We start from the raw sequence: 24,571 nt of genomic DNA on the forward strand, positions 1-24,571 counted from the left end.
TGTCTAATCCCCCTGCATTTGTACTTTAAATTGGTTAAGTAGTCTTAATAAAAGCAAAATACTGTGAATGCTGCAGATCTGAAATAAAAAAACATGTAAGTGGAAAATATCAGTTGGTCTGGCAGGATCTGTGAAGAAAGAAATAGAGCTAACATTTCAATTCCAGTATGACTTTTTCATTAATTCTCTGCCTTATTTTATTGTTGGTACAAACTTGCCAAGGTTTTTTTTCCTGTTTCTGATTCAGCCAACTAGTCACAGTTGTTATAACAACTTGAAAGATAATTGAACAATGAGCCTGTTTATATGATGAAGAGTCACATTGTTATTAGAGTATTTTTATTTTCACTATTTCAATATATTCATTACTTCGCATCTATCATGTTGATGTCGGAACATAAGGAGTAGGAGTGGATGATCCTGCTTGCATGGCTGCTCCACTATTCAGTCAGACCTTAGCCTCGATTCCACGTTTCTGCCAGTTTCCCTCAACACTCAATTCCCCCTCTGATATAAAGGAGGTGCAAGTAATTAAGACTACCAAAAGCTTTATCCATTACATATGTGAAGTTGACAGGGTATTACAGAACCCAAGTTGCATTATCGAATATTTGTAAAGTTCCCTTGTGCCCTTTTCAAATGGCGTAATTTCAATGTCTTGTTCAGTAATGCTTGGCTTATTATATTTTTGGTTAAATTAAAACTGCAGGAATACTTTGCTTCCTTCAGAACCTGCAATGCATCCCCAAACCTAGGTGAGAGTGAGCATCCTTGTGAATCTTTACATTGAATGCCCAATAATTAACAGAGATCCTCAGTTTGCATCTTCTTTCCCATGCGGGCTATCAGAGAGGAGTGTGGATTTGATGAGATTTGCATGATACTTCACTCCAAAGACTTCTGCAAGGAGTCCTAGACATCTTCCCAGAAATATCATGGGATCCAGAACGGTGGACCTTTACTGGATGATCTTGGTCTCAAGGAGAAAGTGAGGACTGCACATGCTGGAGATTATAGTTGAGCGTGTGGTGCTGGAAAAAGACAGCAGATTAAGCAGCATCCGAGCAGCAGGAGAATCAACGTTTCAGGCAAAAGCCCTTTGTCAGGAATGAGGCTGTGGGCCGACGGGGTTGTGAGATAAATGGGAGGGGGGGCGAGCTGGGAGGAAGGTAGTTGAGGGTGCGATAGGCAGATGGAGGTGGGAGTAATGGTGATAGGTCAGAGATGAGGGTGGAAAAGCTCTAGTCTCAGTCTCGTTGCCTACCAGATCACAATATTCAGTATTGCCATCATCCATACTGAGCATTTTCTCACACTTGACGAGAATAGAAAGAAATTGCCCTCTCTTTAAGTCACCGAGGCCTCATTTAAATCACCAAGGTCCATCTTTGAAATGTGATTAGGGACATCTTCTCCAGTTGGTCTAATCTTCATGACAGTGGCAAGTTTAAGGACCTCAGTGGGCATTCTGAGTTGGAGCTAAGAAGCCTTGTCACTGAAACTGGTGATCTGCATGGCTGCACTACCTTTCTCACCCCAGTGACGAGGGTGATTCCCAGGGTAATACCAGTAAGAGCATCGTTACACGTAACCAGTGATATTCTAACAAGACACATCTGTCAAGGAGCCTTTGAGAACAGCAGAGGTGTGGGCAGAGTGACAGAACAGCCCAATTCCCTACTAATTAAACAATCCCAGGGTATCACACAGGCTGACCCACGTTGTGTGCATGAACCAAGACCAATGACTCCTAAGCCCCATCTGCTGACCTCAAATTATTACTCATGCTGATTACCAAGCATGCTTTTCAAGGAGTCCCTGATGTTTCTTAACATTCAACCCTGACATCACAGTTATTCTGAACTACCTCACTTCCACTCAGTATTGATCAAGTCACAAGCTATCATAAAAGATAGGTTACTAAAACTGGATTTCCAAGAGGGAGAGCTTGTTCCGCCATGATAGGGGATGGCCTGACCTCTGAACAGCTGAGATCTGGCTGAGGGTGGAAGCATTGACCATCTCAGCTGCCTAGGCAAGGTGATTTTGTAAAAATTGGTGAGCAACAGTTAATACCACTGCTCCTACATCAGTTGAGCACAATGCTTCAAATCTCATGCCTGCTCTAGGTCATGTCACTCTCCCTTTACATAAGACCAACCCACGTTGTAAAAGGACCTTTCTCCCCCAGCCTGGCTCTCAGTGGGAAGCAGTGCACCTGACTGACCTGGCGGTAGTGCTTGTTAAGGGCTGTCTCATTTGTAGTGCCCAGCCCTGTTATAATTCCAACACGTCTTCAGAGTATCCCTCCAACAGGACCAGCTACAAAGCTTTAACGTGAAGACAGGACAATAAGGATGGATCTGCTCTTGCTGTGCAGCAGTCTGTTCCACCTGCTTCCTCAGCCTGAGGTCTGCATGCCTGTGTGTTCTAACAGACACCTCCCTAATGCTAGCCTCTTTCTTGGTCTTTGGAGTCAAATTTTTCTCCAAGGTCAAGATGATGTTAGCCAATACTTCAAATAAATCAATTCAGGTTTGTCGCCTTCAAGCCTGTTCAACTCTATTTCGATGTTCCCATCCCTCACCAGTTCAGCTAGACGATTATTCCACTGGCCACAAATCTTACAATCCTTAAGAGAAACCAAGGCTAAAACTGGGAAAGCAGTATTTACAATGGATTAAGTCAGAAGTTGCACATCTTAGATGAGGAATCCTTTGTTTCCGTCTTTCCTTTACTCCAGTAGTCCTCTGTCTTCATCCCTAGTCTGATAAAGTCACTGTTCACTCCAGGGCAGTTATGCAGGGATTATTTAGCTTCCCTGCTCTGTGCCTTCCCTCGCTATTGCTACTTACTGTTGGAAGTCCCACTATATTTTTAGTCAGTGAAAATGATTGTTTTTGAGTTCCTCTTCCCTTTTACTAAGATTATTTAAGTGCTTTTACTGTGAAGACCCATACTAAATATTTGTTTGTTATCTCCCATTTCCATGTTTAACATTATCAATTCCCCCAAAGAGAATCCTCTAAGGAACCGATGTTTACTTCTTACTTTGTTTATGCATGCTTAGAGAAGCTGTTACATTTTTTTGCTAGTTTACTCTCATAATCCATTTTCAGTTTTTTTTTAAATCATCCTTTTTTCTTTTAAACTCTGCAAACCTTCAACTTACCATTGATCCTTACAATATCGAATGTCTTTTATTTCAGTTGGATCCCATCCCTAAATATTTGTTAGCCACAGGTGGTTCATACCTTTCATACTGTTTCTTTACCAATGGAATAAATATTTGTTGAAAATATTGAAGTACTTTATGAAATGCCTGCTCCAGCTGATGTACCTTTGTACCGTTTTAATCTAGTTTCGCAATCCAATTTCACTAATTCGGTCTTCGTACTTTCATGATCACACAAGTCATTAGTTTCATTGCCAAATTTTTCATGTTCTATCTAAATATAAGATTCTCACATTTTGTGATCACTCTTCCTAGAGGATTCTTTACTATGAAATCATGAATTAAACCTCTTTTTCCATGTTAATAAATTGTCTGTTCCTTGGTTTCAAAGATAAACTTTTCTAAGTGTATCTAATGAACTCATCCTCTAGGCTACCTTTACCAATTTGATGTGTCCAGTCTATGTGAAGATTAAAACCACCCAATATAATTGTAATACCTTTCCCCACAAGTACCCTGGCATTGTTGATCTATATCCTGTCTTACATTGAAGCCACTGCTAGGTGGCTGGTAAACTACTCCCTCCAGTAACCTTTACTCCTTGCTACTTCATACTTCTCCATATCCAGGCTCTACATTTTGATTTTCTGAGTTAGGATCATTCCTCACTGCTGCGCTGATCACATCCTTTATGAACAGAGCCATCCACCTTTTTTTTCCTTTCTGCTTGTGCTTCTAAAATGTCAACAATCTATAAATATTCAGTACTAACCTTGGGTCACTTTGCAGCCACATGACTTTAATAGCTATCAAATCATACATACTTATTTTTATTGTGCCATCAGCATATCTGTTTTGGTACAAATATTGTGTGGATACAGAAAAGAAGCCTTTACGTTTGTCTTTTCATCATGCTTCCTTACTCTTGACCCTATTTGCTCATGCAAACTTATGCTGTGTCTTTCTGTTGCATTCTGGTTATCATAATCCATAAGGATGACTGTTGCTTAGTTCTGCCTAAATACCTCTACTAAGCTTGAGGCATCACCATCATTGTTTAATTTGAAGCCATATCTAACGTGCTAATTATGTGTTTGATTTGCCAGGTCACTGATCAGAGCATAGTTCAGGTAAAACCTGGTCAAATACAACAACTCCCTCTTTCCCAGGTACAAAGACCAGTTCCCCTTCAACTGAAACCCAATTCTTCTGCAACAAACTTAACTTCCAACATAAACACAAAATACTGCATATGTGAGAAGTTTGATATAAAAACAGAAATTGCAGGTCTAGCAGCCTCTATGGAGAGAGAAACAGAGTTAATTAGATTAGATGACTTACAGTGTGGAAACAAGCCCTTCGGCCCAAAGGCCACACCGACCCGCCGAAGCGAAACCCACCCATTCCCCTATATTTACCCCTTTTACCTAACACTACGGGCAATTTAGCATGGCCAATTCACCTGACCTGCACATCTTTGGACTGTGGGAGGAAACCGGAGCACCCGGAGGAAACCCACGCAGACACGGGGAGAATGTGCAAACTCCACACTGACAGTCGCCTGAGTCAGGAATTGAACTCGGGTCTCTGGCGCTGTGAGGCAGCAGTGCTAACCACTGTGCCACTGTGCCCCCCACTAATGTTTCAAGACTGGTATGAGTTTTTCTGCGGAGTTTCTCCAGCATTTTTTTTTCATAATCGCATTAACTTCATGGAGTTTTCTTATAAGTGAGGTTGTAATCGAGAGATTTTTGTTGTGGTTCTGTTCGCCGAGCTGGAAGTTTTTGCTGCAAACGTTTCGTTCCCTGGCTAGGGAACATCATCAGTGCTATTGGAGCCTCCTGTGAAGCGCTGCTCTGATGTTTCTTCCGGTATTTATAGTGGTTTGTTCTTGCCGCTTCTGGGTGTCAGTTTCAGCTGTAGTAGTTTGTATGTGGGGTCCAGGTCGATGTGTCTGTTGATGGATGTTCTTGCCGCTTCCGGGTGTCAGTTTCAGCTGTAGTGGTTTGTATATGGGGTCCAGGTCCATGTGTCTGTTAATGGAGTTTGTGGATGAATGCCATGCCTCTAGGAATTCCCTGGCTGTTCTCTGTCTGGCTTGTCCTATGATGGTAGTGTTTTCCCAGTCAAATTCATGTTCCTGGTTGTCTGAGTGTATGGCTACTAGGGATAGCTGGTCGTGTCGTTTTGTGGCTAGCTGATGTTCATGGATGCGGATTGTTAGCTGTCTTCCTGTTTGTCCTATATAGTGTTTTGTGCAGTCCTTGCATGGTATTTTGTAAACTACGTTAGTTTGGCTCGTGCTGGCTATTGGGTCCTTTGTTCTAGTGAGTTGTTGTCTGAGTGTGGAAGTTGGCTTGTGTGCTGTTATGAGTCCTAAGGGTCGCAGTAGTCTGGCTGTCAGTTCTGAGACGCTCCTGACGTATGGTAGTGTGGCTAGTCCTTTTGGTTGTGGCATGTCCTCGTTCCGTGGTCTATCTCTTAGGCATCTGGTGATAAAGTTGCGTGGGTATCCGTTTTTGGCGAATAACTTGTATAGGTGTTCCTTTTCCTCTTTTCGCAGTTCTGGTGTACCGCAGTGTGTTGTGGCTCTTTTGAATAGTGTCCTGATGCAGCTTCGTTTGTGTGTGTTGGGGTGGTTACTTTCATAGTTTAGGACTTGGTCTGTGTGTGTTGGTTTCCTGTGTACCCTTGTGGTGAATTCTCCGTTGGGTGTTCTCTCTACTAACACGTCTAGGAATGGGAGTTGGCTATCCTTTTCCTCTTCTCTGCCGAACCTATCAACAAGGACGGTATACTTAAACTACTAGACCTGTGCCTCACCACACACTTTACATTCAACAATCAGATATACGAACAAATCAACGGGACACCCATGGGATCACCAATCTCGGGACTCATAGCAGAGGCAGTTATGCAAAGGTTAGAACATACAGCCCTACCACAAATCCAACCCAAACTCTGCATCAGATACGTCGATGACACCTTTGTAATCATCAAAAACACAGAAATAGAAAAAACACACCGAATCATCAACGCCACACTCACAGGAATACGATTCACGAGAGAAGAGGAAAAGGATAGCCAACTCCCATTCCTAGACGTGTTAGTAGAGAGAACACCCAACAGAGAATTCACCACAAGGGTACACAGGAAACCAACACACACAGACCAAGTCCTAAACTATGAAAGTAACCACCCCAACACACACAAACGAAGCTGCATCAGGACACTATTCAAAAGAGCCACAACACACTGCAGTACACCAGAACTGCGAAAAGAGGAAGAGGAACACCTATACAAGGTATTCGCCAAAAACGGATACCCACGCAACTTTATCACCAGATGCCTAAGAGATAGACCACGGAACGAGGACATGCCACAACCAAAAGGACTAGCCACACTACCATACGTCAGGAGCGTCTCAGAACTGACAGCCAGACTACTGCGACCCTTAGGACTCATAACAGCACACAAGCCAACTTCCACACTCAGACAACAACTCACTAGAACAAAGGACCCAATAGCCAGCACGAGCCAAACTAACGTAGTTTACAAAATACCATGCAAGGACTGCACAAAACACTATATAGGACAAACAGGAAGACAGCTAACAATCCGCATCCATGAACATCAGCTAGCCACAAAACGACACAACCAGCTATCCCTAGTAGCCATACACTCAGACAACCAGGAACATGACTGGGAAAACACTACCATCATAGGACAAGCCGGACAGAGAACAGCCAGGGAATTCCTAGAGGCATGGCATTCATCCACAAACTCCATTAACAGACACATGGACCTGGACCTCTTTTTACAAACCACTACGGCTGAAACTGACACCCGGAAGCGGCAAGAACATCCATCAACAGACACATCGACCTGGACCCCACATACAAACTACTACAGCTGAAACTGACACCCGGAAGCGGCAAGAACAAACCACTATAAATACCGGAAGAAACATCAAAGCAGCGCTTCACAGGAGGCTCCAATAGCACTGATGATGTTCCCTAGCCAGGGAACGAAACGTTTGCAGCAAAAACTTCCAGCTCAGCGAACAGAACCACAACAACGGACACCCGAGCTACAAATCTTCAACCAGACTTTAAACAAGAGATTCTTACCTGTAATCTGAGATATTTCAATTCATCTGCAAAAGTAAAAGGTGGGTATCATGAACCAAAATGGGATTAAAATCTTTCAGGAAGTAAGGGCCACCATAGAGCTCCAATGGAGTTATTGCATCATGTTTCCATTCCCACAGGCCCTTGCCCACTCCCTGTTCTCATCAGGCATCCCCTCACAACCTCGGATCTCACTGAGGGCTATGACAATTTTAAGCCAAGGAATGGGCTCACATTAGGAAAATATTTGGGAAGCCCTGAATTAATAACTGACATGATACAGTCGCAAAATATTGTGAGAGTATTTTTCCAGAAATACTTAAAACTGTGAGAAATATCTCGACTGACTACCAAGGCTTTTTGAGGCCAGATTCCATGATGTGCTATTATGTAGAGAAAGGAGCCATCAGGCTAATGAAGGGAGACACTATTTCACAGGCAAAGCTAAGATATAGTCTAACTTTCCAGCCAGCTATTTGGGAGGTGCTTTTCCATTTATTATTTTAACAATTAAAGAGATATTTAAAGCATAATCAAATTCTGCAGCAACCAAGTATTGATTTTCTTTAGAATTGTTTGCTGGATAGTGGATGAATATTTACAAATCTCTCCAGTATCATTAGCATTACTTGAATCTTCACTCAGATATAGCTGAGTTGACAGAAATAAAGAAGTATGTTCAATTATTCCATGTCAAACAGTGCATTAACAATTTGCAACTATTCTATCAGGTGACAAAGTTCAGGCAAACTGTTTATTTTGAATTCTCCAAATGGCAGTTTAAAATGATTGTGGGTGTCGGAGGCAACTACATTGGTCTTTCATAGAGTCATAGAGGTCTACAGCACATAAAAAACACCATTTGACCCATTGAGTCTGTGCCAGTCAGAAAAATAACTCTAATCGCATTTTCCAACCACATTTTCCAACACAATTGAAACAACTTTAACCACCTTAGTTGTGTGGGATCAATGTGTTTGGAGAGTTTAAAATGAGATGACATTCTTGAGTGCAGTAAAATCTTAGAATCTCATTGGAATCTGACTGTATGTTGGTTTGGGGACACCTACTTAGATAATAACCATAACAGTGGAGGAGGATGCACATATTTTCAATGCACTGTCTTTTCTGAAGTGTAGACATCAGTTTCTCCCTCTTGGTCAATATTTCCCAGCTACATTGTTTTATTCTCTTGAGGTCTGGTTTTAACTTGATATTAGAGTTTTTCATTTAAAACTTCATCGAGATCTTCTATTATCAGAAATCCCAAAGTGTTACAATTGTAGTCTTCAATTTCAACTATAAAATTAAGCATTATATCAGGTCCATTAGCTACTTCTTTATGTCATCTCAGTAATGCAAACTATTGTTACTGTCAGCCATTTCTAAGGGAAGGCTTGCTGCTGTTTGCAAGAATGCATAAAAGCACATTCAAAATTTTGTTATTAGTCACAAACATCTTAGATTTTTTCCTCTAATACACCCTGTGCTCCTACTTTTCACTTATTCTATACTTCTGTTACTTTTTGTTAATAACTTTGATTTGTCTACCTGATTGTATAATTTTGCCTAAGCCCCTTCAAGCCATTAATTATTTCCTCTGTCCCATAGCTATGTCCATTTTTCAGTTGCTGGCAGGTCTGACATATTTGCCAAATTGTGCAGATGAGAAACAAGTAAGGATGTAATAACGGTTCCTAAGGAGCACTTCTTGACACCTTCCCCTATGCTACCATAATTCTCGACAGTGTTATCAGTCCCCCATCTTTTCACCACTCTCAGGCTTCACTCTCAAACCACAATGTTCTGTTCAGTTAGAAGATGTCCCATCTAGAAATCTGCCAAACACTTTGGAATTTCCAAACAATCTATATTATTGCTCAATCCACTTTGTCTGTGATGCCTTCAGAGAGCTTGATGGTTTGCTCAGCAGTATTTTTCCATTCTAATTTCAGGCTGGCTGCCTGTGTTTTTTTTATTAATTCTTATTAAAATGTTCTTGGTAAACAACTCGGTTCAACTAAGTGGTATGTTCTTCGTGCACCAATTAAATCAAAGTCTAATGACAGGCTTGCTGACTCTCAATTCTCTTTCAATGTTCAGTGGACATTGTCACTTTAATAATCAAATGGGGTCACAGGAATACACAATTGGCAGGCACTGTTAAATTGCTTGATCTGAATTGCAAATGAAGCAGATGGTTGTTACAGAGTTGATTTTAGTTGTGGTTTCAAATTAATCAAAACCAAAGAATTAATTTGGTAATAGTGAAGTGCTTGAGAGCAATCTGAATTTTATAGCTTCTACATGGAGAATGTGACATGTAACAGATTGCTTCTTGACTGAGGAATGAATGTGTTGGAGAACTGGCGCACAGGAGGAGAGATGGTACTTGTCACAGTTTGAAAGGTTTTATCTTTTTTTTTGTTACAGCTCCAAAACAATTTTAACCCTAATTGCTCATTCTGGAGCTACTCAAAGCGCACCATGACAGGATATTGGTCGACACAGGGTTGCAGAATGCTGGGTTCAAACAGGACACACACCACATGTTCCTGTAATCATCTCACAAACTTTGCCGTCCTCATGGCACACAAAGATGTTAAGGTAAGTTTCAGGTCAGAAAGTTTTAGATCTTTATGTCCAAGCACTGGATGATTGCTTATTGTGGAAATCAAAACAACCTCTGTTAATTCAGAGGATCTCAATCAAACTGGTTGTACTTGCTCTGTATTGCTGGGCCAGTGAAATGTAATGAAATTTCTGAGAATCAAAGCAAGTATTAACTATTTTACAGTGCGTCATGGAAAAAAATACTGTTCACAGGAGTGAAGGAAACTGGACACGAGGTGAAATATTTCAACATGTACTGAGTCAATAGCTCCGCACTAAACCCCTTCTTGATGTTTGTCATACACAGATTGGGCTGAGCCACGTTAAGGTCTTCGTCTTGTTTATCTGATTTAAAGCTCTTTCATCCCATTGATTCAGTCATTTTGGATGTTAAAGTTAGTTAGAACCCTTGAATTTTGAATCACCTTGATAAGTGATCATCTAACAATAGCAACATTTTATTACTCAATGATAAATAACATGGAACAATCTGAACATTTTCTCCCTCCTCCACACTCCATCAGAGTTAGGTTCATGTGCAAAATTATACAAAAGCCACAGGCTAGAGCACTGTCGATGCGTGACTGGTGAGAGAGCAATGTCTGCAAATATTTTAATATCTTAAGACATTAAAAGCAATTGCATCTTAAAAGCCTTGTATACTATTTGTTTTATTTGTTTATTTGTTTTAGTTATTATTTCATTCACTCTGTGCGTTTTTCTAAGGGTGATAAAGCTGTAGAGCAGCACCTCGAAGAGTTGTTCCTTTCAGTTTATTTTTCAATCAGTTATGTTTGAGATTCTCATCCCACATTTTCATTTTATTTGTCTCTAACTGCTTTCCATGTTCACAAAAGGAAAAATAAGTTCTTTAATTGACATAAATTGATCCTTTCCTTTTTAGCTCTTTCTTTAAATCGATTTTTAAAAATGCATTCCCATATATCTGAGGTCATTGCTATGTTTTCATTGCACTGTTTGTGTTAAAGAGACAGGATTTACAGACATTAATGTGCCCGCACTGAAAACAATACAATCAGCGGTTTCAGGCCAATTTTTTGATATCGTTGGTAACAATTAATTGTTGCTTGATTTCAGCCAATTCAGATGTTGTAGTTTTAGGCTCCAAGGTCCAGTTGTGGTGCAATGGTAGTGTCCCTGCCCTGAACTAGGGTAACCTGAGTTCAAGTCCTATCTGTGCCAGATGTATGTAATAACATCTCTAAACAGGTTGTTTAGGGAAACAGATAGTGTTCGGTTCTTATAGCGTCATAGAGATGTACAGCATGGAAACAGACACTTCAGTCCAACTTATCCATGCTGACCAGATATCCCAACCCAATCTAATCCCATCTGCCAGCACCCAGCTATATCCCTCCAAACCCTTCTTATTCATTTACCAATCCAGATGCCTTTTAAATTTTGTAATCGCACTAGCCTCCACTACTTCCTCTGGCAGCTCATTCCATACACGTACCACCCACTGTGTGAAAAAGTTGCCCCTTAGGGTCTCTTTTATATCTTTCCCCTCTCACCCTAAACCTATGCCCTCTAGTTCTGGACTTCCCCACCCCAGGGAAAAGAACTTGTCTATTTACCTTATCCATGCCCTTCATGATTTTATAAACCTCTATGAGGTCACCCCTCAGCCTCTGACGCTCCAGGGAAAACCGCCCTAGCTGAATCAACCTCTCCCTATAGCTCAAATCCTCCAATCCTGGCAACATCTTTGTAAATCTTTTCTGAACTCTTCCAAGTTTCACAACATACTTCCGATAGAAAGAAGACCAGAATTGCACACAATATTCCAAAAAAGCCAATGTCCATTACAGCCACAACATGACCTCCCAACTCCTGTACTAAATATTCTGACCAATAAAGGAAAGCATACCAAACGCCGCCTTCACTATCCTATCTCCCTGTGAATCTACTTTCAAGGAGCTATGAACCTGCACTCCAAGGTCTCTTTGTTCAGCAACACTGCGAGGACATTACCATTCAGTGTTTGAGTCCTGCTAAGATTTGCTTTCCCAAAATGCAGAACTTCGCATTTAACTGAATTAAACTCCATCTGCCATTCCTCAGCCCATTGGTTCATCTGATCAAGATGCTGTTGTAATCCTAAGTCACCTTCGCTCATCACTACACCTCCAATTTTGGTGTCATCTGCAAACTTACCAACTATACCTCTTAAGCTCACATCCAAATCATTTATATAAATAACGAAAAGTAGTGGACCCAGAACCAATCCTGATGGCACTCCACTGGTCACAGGCCTCCAATCTGAAAAACAAACCTCCTCCACCATCTTCTGTCTTTTACCTCTGACCCAGTTCTGTATCCAAATGGCAAGTTCTCCCTGGATTCCATGAGATCTAACTTTGCTAACCGGTCTCCCATGGGGAACCTTGTCAAACGGCTTACTGAAGTCCATATAGTCCACTGCTCTGCCCTCATTAATCCTCTTTGTTACTTCTTCAAAGAACTCAATCAAGTTTGTGAGACATGATTTCCCATGCACAAAGTTGACTATCCCTAATCAGTCCTTGCCTTTCCAAATACATGTACATCCTGTCCCTCAGGATTCTCTCCAACAACTTGCCCACCACCAATGTCAGGCTCACTAGGTCTATAGTTCCCTGGCTTGTCCTTACCACCTTTCTTAAATAGTGGCAGCACGTTAGCCAACCTCCAGTCTTCTGGCACGTCACCTGTGACTATCGATTATACAAATATCTCAGCAAGAGACCCAGTAATCACTTCCCTACAGAGTTCTAGGATACACCTAATCAGGGTCTAGATTAGAATGGTGCTGGAAAAGCACAGCAGGTCAGGCAGCATCCGAGGAGCATGCCTGGGGTTTTATCCACTTCTATGCATTTCAAGACATCCAGCACTTCCTCTTCTGTAATATGAACATTTTTTAAAGTGTTACCATCTATTTCCCTGCATTCTGTATGTTCCATGTCCTTTTCCACAGTAATCAGTGATGCAAAATACTTGTTTAGTTTCTCGTCAATCTCCTGTGGCTCTACACAAAGGCCACCTTGCTGATTTTTGAGGGCCCTATTCTCTCCCTAGTTACCCTTTTGTCCTTAGAGTCAAGGAGAATCCAAAAGGTTTTATAAATACACTATTTGCCAAAACTATCTCATGTCCTCTTCTTGCCCTCCTGATTCCCTCTTCAGTGTACTCCTACTGCCTTTATACTCTTCTAAGGATTCACTCGATCTATCCTGTCTCTCCCTGACATATGCTTCCTTCTTTTTCTTAACCAAACCCTCAATTTCTTTCATCATCCAGCATTCCTTATACCTACCAACCTTACCTTTCACCCTGACAGAAATATACTTTCTCTAGACTCTTGTTATCTCATTTCTGAAGGCTTCCCATTTTCCAGCCATCCCGTTACCTGCGAACATCTGCCCCCAATCAGATGTTTGAAAGTTCTTGCCTAATCTCATCAAAGTCAATCAATCTTATTATTTCTGTCCTGTTACCTGGTAATGTTTTATTCTGTACTTGCTTTGGTTTATTATTGTCAGATGTACCTCCGCACAGTGAAAAGTTTTGTTTTGCATGCAGTCCAGGCAGATCATGCCATACAAAAATCAAAAGCTGATTGTACAGAGCAAGGAATACAAAGTTACGACTGCAAAGAAAGTGTACAAAAAGCAAGATTAACATTAGATTTGAAATTTCAGAAGACCAGTCAGATGTTTAATAACAGTGGGGACGGAGCTGTTCCTGAACCTGTGCTACATGCATTTAAGCTTTTGTATCTTCTGCCTGACAGAAGAGGTCGGACGAGATTATAACCGGGGTGGGAGGTATATATATATATGGATATGTACTTCGTAAGCTTCTTTTGGCTGAAATGGACCTCAAACTCTCCTTTAGTTTAACAGTTTGATCAGTTTACAACTATATAAAATACAAGCTGTAAAGGGTTATCAGTTTTAAAATCTTGTCGAGCTTGTCACATCACATTCAGTTGAAAGAGAGAAGTCACTGCTTCATTCTGCTGATGTCACCATCAGGGTAAAGTGACAGTATTTGTACGGCACTGCCTGATAATCAAACACTAGCCAGAATTCACCAAATGGAGAAGCAAGAAGTCCTCCAATATTGCTGCGTGGAAGCTTTTAGCTCAGACTGAGTCTAGGCTCCGGGTTGCAAATCATCAGAGGATTTTGAGATCATCACTGGTTCATAATTGTTGGTTGAGCTGAGCTGCAATTGGTTGATCTTTACACTGTCTTTGGCCCAATGTCAAATCGTTGTCCAGCCAACCAGAACTGTGGCCTCTGAAAGTGCCCAAACCCCAGGCCAGAGTGCCCAAACGCAGTCAGGCTGACTATGAAAAAGGTCATAGATTGAATTCTGGAGAATCAGATCATCTTCATGAATAGGATCCTCATGGATTACTGAAGGTTCCAAGCAGGGGATGTTTTTTGTCAACAGGATTTCCCCAGGTATTTTGTCATGACCTTCTGGAACGTGAAGCAATACTAATGTCTCCTGAAGGTATTTGAGGAGAAATGAGGTACGATGCCCAAGTCCCGGCAGCAAGTGTCCTGACCTCCCTGGGAGGTACATGCAGTTTGAAGGAGGCAGTATCAATGCCATGGACTCCTTTGGAATCTGGACCAGCATGCCGCAGGTCAAGGTGACCCTGAAGGTGGATGTCCGCGGGACCATCTACCTCCCACCCTCCAGCTTTGCGGATTGGAGGGAGCTGAGGCTACCTGATCTATGCGGGGCAGCTACAGTGTGCCTACCTGTGGGAAGTCAAGGCAAATGGCGACAATCTGCAAAGTGACCCTGTGCAGAAACTGTGGACAGGAGGGTCACCTGACTAAGGCCCGCAAAGAGACAAAGAGCTCCAAACTGTGAGGGGACTTGTACAAGGCCTGCCCAAGACGGGGCAGGGTGAGATGGGGAAGGATGCACATATGCACAGAAGTGGCAGCACAAGCAATGAATCCCGAAGGTGTCAGTGAAGCAACTGAGAAAAAGGTCAGACGGAGGAAAGCTTGACTTGCAGAAAGAGAAAGGAAGACCCCAGAGAATGAGAAACACATTGAATCTCTACCTGAGAATACAGTCAATGGATGAGGAGACAGTGAACAAAAAGGGAAGGCTACTGGTGAGGAGAAACCTCAAAAGGAAAATGCTTCAATTGTGCGGGGTCATCACATGCCAGCAGTGGAGAGGAAAGAGACCGTTGTATGAAGGACACACCAGCCACTTTTCTTCTGACGAACCAAACTATCAGCCTAAACAGAAGAAGAGGTCAACAAATAAGAAAGAGAAGGAGATGAGTGCTTCCACCCCCGAGCTGGAAACTCTGGACATTTTGAGGGGCCTGGTATAATCCCACCTCCTGACATCGGGAATCATGAGGTACCCAGCACAGCACAGCTCCAGCATGGTGGTCACCAACTTCATTAGTCTGACAGGATATCGCACACTTGCATGAGAGATGTGTTCTCCAAACTGGGTTTTGGAGAGGGAATCCATAATTAGATCTGACTGTTTTACGTGAGCATCGTTAGTGCTATCTCAATCAATGGGTGGGAATCAGAAAGCTTCCTGATCAGATCTGAAGTCTCACAGGGATGCCTACTATCTCTCTGCTGCCTTGTCTGTGTATTGTCTAGAGCCTTTTTGCTGAATACATGAGGAAGCATGTGAGCTTGAGGGGGAAGAGGCAGAGGAGGCCTCCAGGTCAGGGCCTCCCTGTCCTTGGTGGCATCACTCTTTTCTACTTGGATCCGCTGTCAGTGCAGACAATCATGAACATCTGCAAGCAGTTCAAACTGATCTCAGGCGCCAAGGTAAATCGAGGCCATGTTCTGGGCCAACCGATTGTTTACCCCTTCACCATCTGGTAAGATCATCTGAAGATTCTGGGAAAATGGTTCAGAAGGGCTGGGGCATGCACCAAAATTTGAGATGAACGTATCACCAAGGTGAGGCTTAACTGGGTAGATGGGAGCACTACTGCTTCTCCATTGTGGGTAAGAACCTCGTCATCAGATGTGAGGTTCTCTCATTTGTTGTACGTGGTGCAGGTCTGGCCCATTCCCCAAATGTGCACCATTGCAATCACCTGAGCTATCTTCCACTTCATCTGGAGGTCTATAATGGACCTTGTCCATTGAAACACCATGTATAAAGCTCCAATTAGGGTTGGGGAGTTGTAAGAATGTATCCAAAGGTGCCTTATCCTGATGGCCACCTTTGTGGCTGCATCAAGCTGCATATCGATCCTCAGTATGTGAATACTGAGTGTCATTGTGTACTGAGGTTCTACCTGTCCCAAATCTTGGTTTGGATTGGCCTGGTCTCATTGCCATGGAATGCTCCAAGTAGTTGGACTGTTCCATATCACCTGTCCCTCTTGGAAAGATTTTGTGAAGGGCAACACCTTTGACCACAGGCCCATCAGGCAGTGGTCAGTATGTATTATCCTCAAGAGCCTGTGGGAAAAGCCAGAATTGATCCTGTCGAATGGTTCCCTGAGCAGTCGTTTGGCACAATGACTCATCGTTAGAATAAAGCACCAAGGCATAACTTGGCTGGTGCTGAGAAGGGCACTATCTGTGAGATCATTCCTGAACACCGAGACGCTATCGCAACTGCTTGCTGCCCTTGTGAAGAGATTGTAACACATCTGGAATGTGTTTGTGTAAAGAAGGTTTGGAGAGAGAGGCCATGGTTTTTGTTGAGGTTCAGCCTGAGAAGCTCCATGACACAGGACTCTGCTGCACAGGCTGTTCCCCAGGATGCACACCAAGACAAACAGCAGCTTCGCCTGGAGGACCATCAACACGGTAAATGATGCTGTTTTGTATGCTCGAAATTTATTGTTCTTCCAATGTAAAGAGTTGACCTCGACTGAGTACTGCAGATTGGCACATTTCAAAGTTCAGGAAAATGTGCTAAGGGATACAGTAGAGCGAGGAGAAGCTGCTACCAAGTCATAGTGCGTAAAGACCACCACCTAAGATCTTTCTGCCAAAGTACAATGAGTGTTTATATTAAATCCTCTCATTACTTTAAAATGTGTCTAAATAGCATCTGACACGTATAGAAAATGCTTTTGTTTGCAACTACAGAAAGCCCTGAGGAATGTCAAATTCCAATGTGTCTTTTTTCTCTACAAACTTGGTGTAAATATCCTTTAGAACTTCTTTATGTACTTAAAAATGATTTTTATGAATAAAGTATATTTGTGAAATAAAAAGGTGATTATAAGGTGAAGTTCTCCCAACTGTACAGTACTTGATGCACAGCACTATGTTGTTCTTGTCGTCAAATAATATATATGTTTAAAACTAATGAGCCTCCCATCTAACAGTTAAGTTGACCACAATTGTCATGGTGTTCTCTATTCTATCCAGCTTTTTTTGACTGTTAATGTTGCCACTTTTTTATCTCTGGAGAATTAACTTAAGGTCTAGTCAAATGGCAACGTGCTAGAATTTCTGGAGGCGAACAGTTTCCAAATGTTGGCAGTTAGTCATGCTGTAGCTGCCTTTCTATCTCACTGCAACATCCGCAGCATAAAACTGATGTTAGTTGGGCAGCTATGGGAACTGAAAGCTACTGAAGTCCTAAGAAAAAGGATTGATAATGGCTGCAGTCTAATTTAGGTAAACTTGGATCAGCAGGAAAGTGGTGACACTCATCACCGTCTATTCTGTCGACTCGGATTCAAGTCATTGTGAGATCAGTATCCAAGCAAACAGACATTAACCAGCCAATGTATCTGCTTCTGCACCCACACTGCAGCAAATCAAACTTTGACTTCAGCAAAACCGAACTGACTGCAGCTTCGGTGTTGTACAGTTCAACATTAACAGCCAAACTACAGCTGTTACAATGATAGATTATTGACTGCAGCTGTTCCAGTGCAGCGTCTTGCCCAACTCTGGGAATGTCCTGACACAATTCTTTCACTGTTATAAATTTTCTAACACGCAGAATGCAACTTACTGTCTGCGTGCCCTTTTATTGTGTGAAGGGTCTTGCAGCATCTTTTGTAGTCTTGCATATATTCTCAGCAGTGTGTATTATATATCTTCAGTCAAATTGTTAGACTGATGATAAGTTGTTGCAAGTATAATTGCTGTTGCTAATCTAAACAGCCAGTTTACAGTGACAGTGGTAAAGCACAGATTTGCTGTGAAGCTCCAAATGTTCCATTAATCACAGGGGTTTTACTGACCTCCTAATGAAAGGTTATATATTTTCTTTTAAAAATCTGCTGGTGCAGCTTCATGCTATTTCATGCAAAACAACCAAAGTTATGTTTGATTAAACATTGTTGAAAATAGCTCTGAGGGTTAGAGTTTACTTCATAGTCACAGGAGTAAGGCTTGAAAGGTTTATGGACACCTAGGATTACACTACAGCTTTATATTTCCTTATCCTTGATCTCTGCCATGTGTTGCTGTTTTATGTCTTAATAAAATAAAACCATTTCATTGACATAAAGATGTAAGTACAATAAATTACATTGGTTGCAGACAGTGGGAGAAGTTATTGGAATATTATTTTTACAAGCTAATCCCACATGGTTTGCAGAAGAATAAAATGGTATAATTTCACAGCTTTACAATTCTAGAACAGCCAAATAAGTTTTCCATTATAATCAAACCATTGAGATGGTCTGACTTTTCTTGTGCAGTAGATTGGTGTTCCTGATCACTCTGAGCTGATGGTCTCCCTGAAAATCACAGTCCAAATCAACTTTCTTGATGGGCAAGTTTCTGTCTGTTCATGGTTGATGGTCTGTTGAATCTCCGAGTAAAAAGTGAGGTCTGCAGATGCTGGAGGTCAGAGCTGAAAATGTGTTGCTGGTTAAAGCGCAGCAGGTCAGGCAGCATCCAAGGAACAGGAAATTCGACCTTTTGGGCAAAAGCCCTGATGAAGGGCTTTTGCCCAAAACATCGATTCTCTTGTTCCTTGGATGCTGCCTGACCTGTTGCGCTTTAACCAGCAACACATTTTCAGGTCTGTTGAATCTCAATGTACTTGGAAACCACACATTTGAAAACTCTCAGGACTTTTTTTTTCAAATTGTAAGAGTAAGTGTAAATATTTCTGGGGCCAATGGCCTAAGAAGTTCACTCCTAATTGTATAGGACAGTGCCCTCCATCAAAGCTGACACCTAATTGATATGGGGCAGCCATTTCCCTCAAACTCCGATTTATTCTTATGCTTGGAAGCTTAAAGCTCTGCAATACTTCAAATTGGAGAGATTGTCTCTCATTCTGACTGCTGACCAGAGTTCCCTTTAAGGGCTGCCCTTGTTCAAGCATGCAATAGTCTGTCAGGGTGCCATGTGCTTAAGCTATTAAGTCTGTGCACTTTCTGATGGACTAGCCCATGAGCTAACAGCTGATAGACTCTCCACATGACAGGAAGTTAACAAGTGAGAGCCAGAGCTGATATGATTCATCAAGTGGAACTGGCAACCAAGATTCACTTATGTTATCTCCACAGTCTGGCACGAACCTGAAATGAAACTACAACACACTTCTTCCTGAAATCTTCGGTTTCCATTCCTGATTGTTAGTCGAACTGATCTCAAACTTTTGTTTTTCTCTCCAACTCTTTTGGTCCCTGGCTCTACCATGCTTGTTTCTACTTGTTTCCTCAATAAGCTCATTTGCTGCTTCCTTCCAAAATCTTCATACTTCAGCTTGCAGACCCTCTCAATCTCTGACTCGTTTCTTTCCTGTTTGTGACCCTTCCCACAAGCCTCCACTCACAGCATTAAAAAGAGTGAAGCAATGAGCTGGAATGTGATTGGCAATTGAGAGAGGCAGCAAGGTGAAAGATCAGAGAGAGAGAGCTGGTAAGCTGGAAAAAAGCCATGATGGCAAGTGTTGGTGAGTGGGAGGATTGGTGAGTTGGAACATTGGTGAGAGGACATAAGGAGGGGAACAAGAGAGCTGAAGGATGGAAACAGTGAGACAGAGCAGGAGGCAGCAAGCTGTAGGTATGTTCAAAGGGGTTAGATCAGGTTCCATAAAGCATGGAAATAGGCCCATCAACCCAACAAGTCCACACCGACCCTCCGAAGAGTAATCCACACAGACCCATTCCCCTAACCAATGACTTACATTTATCCCTGATGAATGCACCTAACCCACACATCCCTGGACACTATGGGCAATTTAGCCTGGCCAATACACCTAACCACATCTTTGGATCGTAGGAGGAAACTGGAGCACCCGGCGGAAACCCACACAGACATGGGGAGAACATGCAAACTCCACACAGACAGTCACCCAAGGTGGGAATCAAACCTGGGTCCCTCGCACTGTGTGGCAGCAATGCTAACCACTGAACCGTTGTGCTGTAAATTGTTAAGAGTCAGTGAAAATTAATGAGAGAATTTCAGGGCTGGAAAAGAAAAGGATAAAAAGAAATCCTTGCAATTATGTACTCTGCAACTCACAAAGTCCTGAAGCCTTACCAGTTGTGAAGTACTTTTGAAGTGTAGTCACAGCTGTAAAACGGAAAAGGAAGTGGCCAATTTGTGCACAGCATTCTCCCACAAACTTCAATATAATGGCCAGATAATCTGTGTATTTTAGTGATATTGATTGATGGTGTAGAAACTAAACACACAAACCTTTGGCTTGGAGCCGGGAGTACTATAACTGAGCCAAATCTAACACAGATGGATATGAAAGCTCCCATGGCACTTTCTGAAGAGAGTAGGGCACTTTCTTGCAACTTGACCAACTCCACCAAAACTGCCTGAAAAGACAAAATGCAGTGTGTTGTTACATCAGCAAATGTGGACATTCCACAATGATTATACTTCAGAAGTATTATCTGCAGTGAAGTGTTTCAAGGCACCCTGAAGGAATGGAAGGCGTTATGGAAAAGCAAGTTTGTTTCTTTAAAAAAATGATTGACAATTATAACTCATTAGTCTTTGCTTCTATGCCTATCTTGTCATTATTGCAAGATTATGGAAATCAATGATGTACGTAAGTACAATAAACTGTTCCAATGAAGAAAGCATAAGGTAAGGGAAACCACATGAGTGTTTTTTAGGTTGAAAATGATTTTCTGAAATCAAAAGTAGCAACAATGATTTGTGATTGATTTATTTCCTTATCTTGCCAGGTTGCAATAGGAATAGATTTCTGTGCCGTATACACTAAATAACGCTTGTCTGTTAATTGATCATTTCCTTACTGTGTTTCCAGTTTAGTGACCCTGTCCACGAGCTGCTGTTGGAAGTTATTACCTGGGTCGGAATCCTGATATCACTTGTCTGTCTCCTGATCTGCATCTTCACCTTTTGTTTCTTTCACGGACTTCAGAGTGATCGAAACACCATTCACAAAAATCTTTGCATCAGTCTTTTTGTGGCTGAATTGCTTTTCCTAATCGGAATCAATCGTACAGATCAACCGGTGAGCTTGTCTAGTTTCATACTTAAAGACCTGATGGACTTAATTAAAATGGTATTCACATTGAATCCTTTTATATTAAAGGAAGTCCCATGCAGTAGTTTCTTTCACTCATACCTGAGGACAAAGTGTATTTTTCCAAATTGTGAGCCCCTAATATCTCAACTAAATTGTTTTGTATGTGAGAACTTTGAGAATGAGAGCAAGATGTTCCCTCTCTGAAGATCTTTGCAGTTAAGGCTGATCGTTAGGGTCAACTACTGGAAAATTTAAAGACTAAAGAACCTTGAACCCTTATGAATCAATTTTTGTCTCTCATCCATTGAGCCATTGTCACCAATTTTCTTTACTATCAATCTGATCCAGATTACGAAACTCTCAATAGTCCTGGAATTAAGCCTTAAAAAAATTTTGGGAGATGCTTGTAGGACTTCCTTTTCTTCCCTATTTTTTTTTCTCATCATGTGAAAAATGCTAAACCAATTTTGTAAGGATGTTTGGCAATCTTTATGGAACGATTGATACCAACTTGAATCTGCGTCATCATTCACTACGTTGGAAACTCTGTGTACGCTAAGCCTCTAACTCAAGTCAGCTGTCCTCATACCAACCATCACCAATGTTAACATTCTTGGGAATGTTTTATTCTGTCACAGAACCAGTGAAAATGTTGTAGACACTTATCCAATCACTTTCTTAAAAGGCTGTGTGTAGACAACTTTAACAGTTTCAGGTTTAAAATATTTCCTTGGATGAATACCACTTGAAGTATAGTGGTATGGTGCTCACGATCAACTTTGAAGCTGTTTTATATAATTAAGACGTTAAAATGCAGAGACAAAGTACGTCCCACTTAATTGACTCTGTCTTCTCTCCTTTAAAGTTTAAGAAATAATAAACCATGTGCCTTTGCGTGAGAGTTGGTTTGAACATTCTGTTTCTTTCAGGTGACTTAAAATGATGAAAACTGTGCTATTAAATTTAACTATTAGTTCTGACACAAGGATGACACTCTCTCTGTGTTCTATTTCCAAACTGTTAGCCCAGCCTAGTGCTTTGACCCCATTCAGATTATTGGTCAAGATGTTGATTTCCATCCGTTTGTGATTTACATGTACTCCTCAGAGTGAGAGTTTTGAGAGGATATCTCCTGCTGGTCCATATCAAAAATGCCACGCCTTAGTTTACTCAGCTAAAACTACTTCACAGTCATCCCACTAATGATGCCCTAAAAAAATCCCCCCCCCCCCACCCAATCCCCGCACTGGTCCACCTTCAGTTCTTCATTAAGAAAGAAGAAGTTTGAGGAGCTTGTGTAATCTCTACAAGTTGGATATTTTCCTTCTCCTTGTTCATTATGTCAGAGGTCTTCAGGGAAAGGGTAGAGAGTGACATTGGGTGACTTACTCTTGAAGAGAGACAGCACAGACAAGATTGAGCTGAATGGCATCTTTCTGTATTGTGACTGTTCTGTGATCTTGTTCAATTATTCACACTCTTGATTGCTCCCTGTTCCAAACTTAGCCTAACCCTTCCCTATCTCTAATTTTTCTCCTGGCAATCCTAAGGCTGTCTTTGAGTTCATCACATCTGGCAAAGCCTCCTCTTGACCCCTTGACCACATTACCACTAAAGCCCTAATCGTGCAATTCCCCTGCCTGGTGGTATGCAGGCTGCACAACAGCTATCATCACCATACCTCAAAGAAACTCACTCTTGACTCCTTTCAAGCTGCCCCATCTCCAACCCTCCCTTCTGTGAAGTATCTTTACCCCTCAAACATGTGCCCTTCCTTCTCATGATTAAAAAAATCATTGTAAGTTGAAGTCAGTGCGAACTGTCTGTAGGTTACGACTCTCCGCTGATTAGCGGCTTAATTGACATAAAAGAAGACAGTTATGGTTGTGGAAAACATTGCAGCACCTGTTCATTGTTGCAAGAGGTCCTTAGGGTCGTATCCGAGCCACGACCGTTGTCAGCTGCTTCATCACTGACCTTTCCTCCACTGTATCAGAAGTGATCATTTGACTGGTGACCATAGAGTCTTCAGCCCAACATGAACCTCCTCAGATACTGAAGTAAAGCATACCCATATGCAACAAGATGTGAACAACATTCAGGCTTGGGCTGCTAAATGACAAGTGACAGTCAGGTGTCAGGCAATGGGCTTCTCCAACAACAGAATCACCTTCATATTCAACAGCTGAATTAACATTGCTGAATCCACCACCATCAGTAAGCTCGGAGGTTACTATTGACCAGAAACAATGTTAAAAACAATGACTGCAGATGCTGGAAACCAGATTCTGGAGTAGAGTGGTGCTGGAAAAGCACAACAGTTCAGGCAGCATCTGAGGAGCAGGAAAATCGACATTTCGGGCAAAAGCCTTTCATCAGGAATACAGGCAGAGTGCCTGAAGGGTGGACAGATAAATGAGCGGAGGGTGAGGGTGGGGAGAAAGTAGCATAGAGTACAATAGGTGAGTGGGGGAGGGGATGAAGGTGATAGGTCAGGGAGGAGGCTGGGGGAAGGTAGCAAAGAGTACAATGGGTGGATGGGGGTGCGATGAAGGTGATAGGTCAGAGAGGAGGGTGGAGTGGATAGGTGGGAAAAAAGATAGGCCGGTAGGACAGGTCATGGGGATGGTGCTGAGCTGGAAGTTTGGAACTGGGGTGAGGTGGAGGAAGGGGAATTGAGGAAACTGGTGAAGTCCACATTGATGCCCTGGGATTGAAGTGTTCCGAGGCGTTCTTCCTCCAGGTGTCAGATGGTGAGGGAGCAGCGGTGAAGGAGGCCCAGGACCTCCATATCCTCGGCAGAGTGGGAGGGGGAGTTGAAATGTTGGGCCACAGGGCGGTTGGGTTGATTGGTGCGGGTGTAGATCAGCTACATAAGTACTGCGATTACAAGAGCATGTCAGATGCTGGGGATTCAGTGGTGGGTAATTTGCATCCTGACTCTCCAGTGCCTGATCACCGTTAACAAGACACAAGTCAGGAGGCTGACAAAATACTCCCCACTTTATGTGCAGCTCCACTAACATTTAAGAAACTTAACACCATTCAAAACAAAGCAATCCGCTTGATCAGCATCCCATCCAGAATCACAAATGTATGTCATCAGCATATTCTGGAACAGTGTGCTGCAGCATCTCACCAAGACTTCTTCAATTGTACCTTCCAAACCCAGAACCTGAAAGGAAAA

At 42.1% G+C, this 24,571-nt stretch overlaps 1 protein-coding gene across 4 annotated transcripts in view; it reads left to right on the forward strand.

Annotated features, from left to right (window-relative positions):
* The window catches only part of adgrl3.1 (adhesion G protein-coupled receptor L3.1), a 653,616-nt gene that overhangs the window by 539,916 nt on the left and 89,129 nt on the right, over window positions 1-24,571 (forward strand). For all 4 annotated transcript variants that reach the window (XM_060840056.1, XM_060840071.1, XM_060840064.1 and 1 more), the window contains 2 exons: window positions 9,739-9,912; window positions 21,160-21,369. In XM_060840056.1, the coding sequence (XP_060696039.1) occupies window positions 9,739-9,912; window positions 21,160-21,369 (384 nt within the window). The remainder of the gene's footprint in view (window positions 1-9,738; window positions 9,913-21,159; window positions 21,370-24,571) is intronic.

Source organism: Hemiscyllium ocellatum, chromosome 2, assembly GCF_020745735.1.
Source record: "Hemiscyllium ocellatum isolate sHemOce1 chromosome 2, sHemOce1.pat.X.cur, whole genome shotgun sequence".
Lineage (NCBI taxonomy): Eukaryota > Metazoa > Chordata > Chondrichthyes > Orectolobiformes > Hemiscylliidae > Hemiscyllium > Hemiscyllium ocellatum.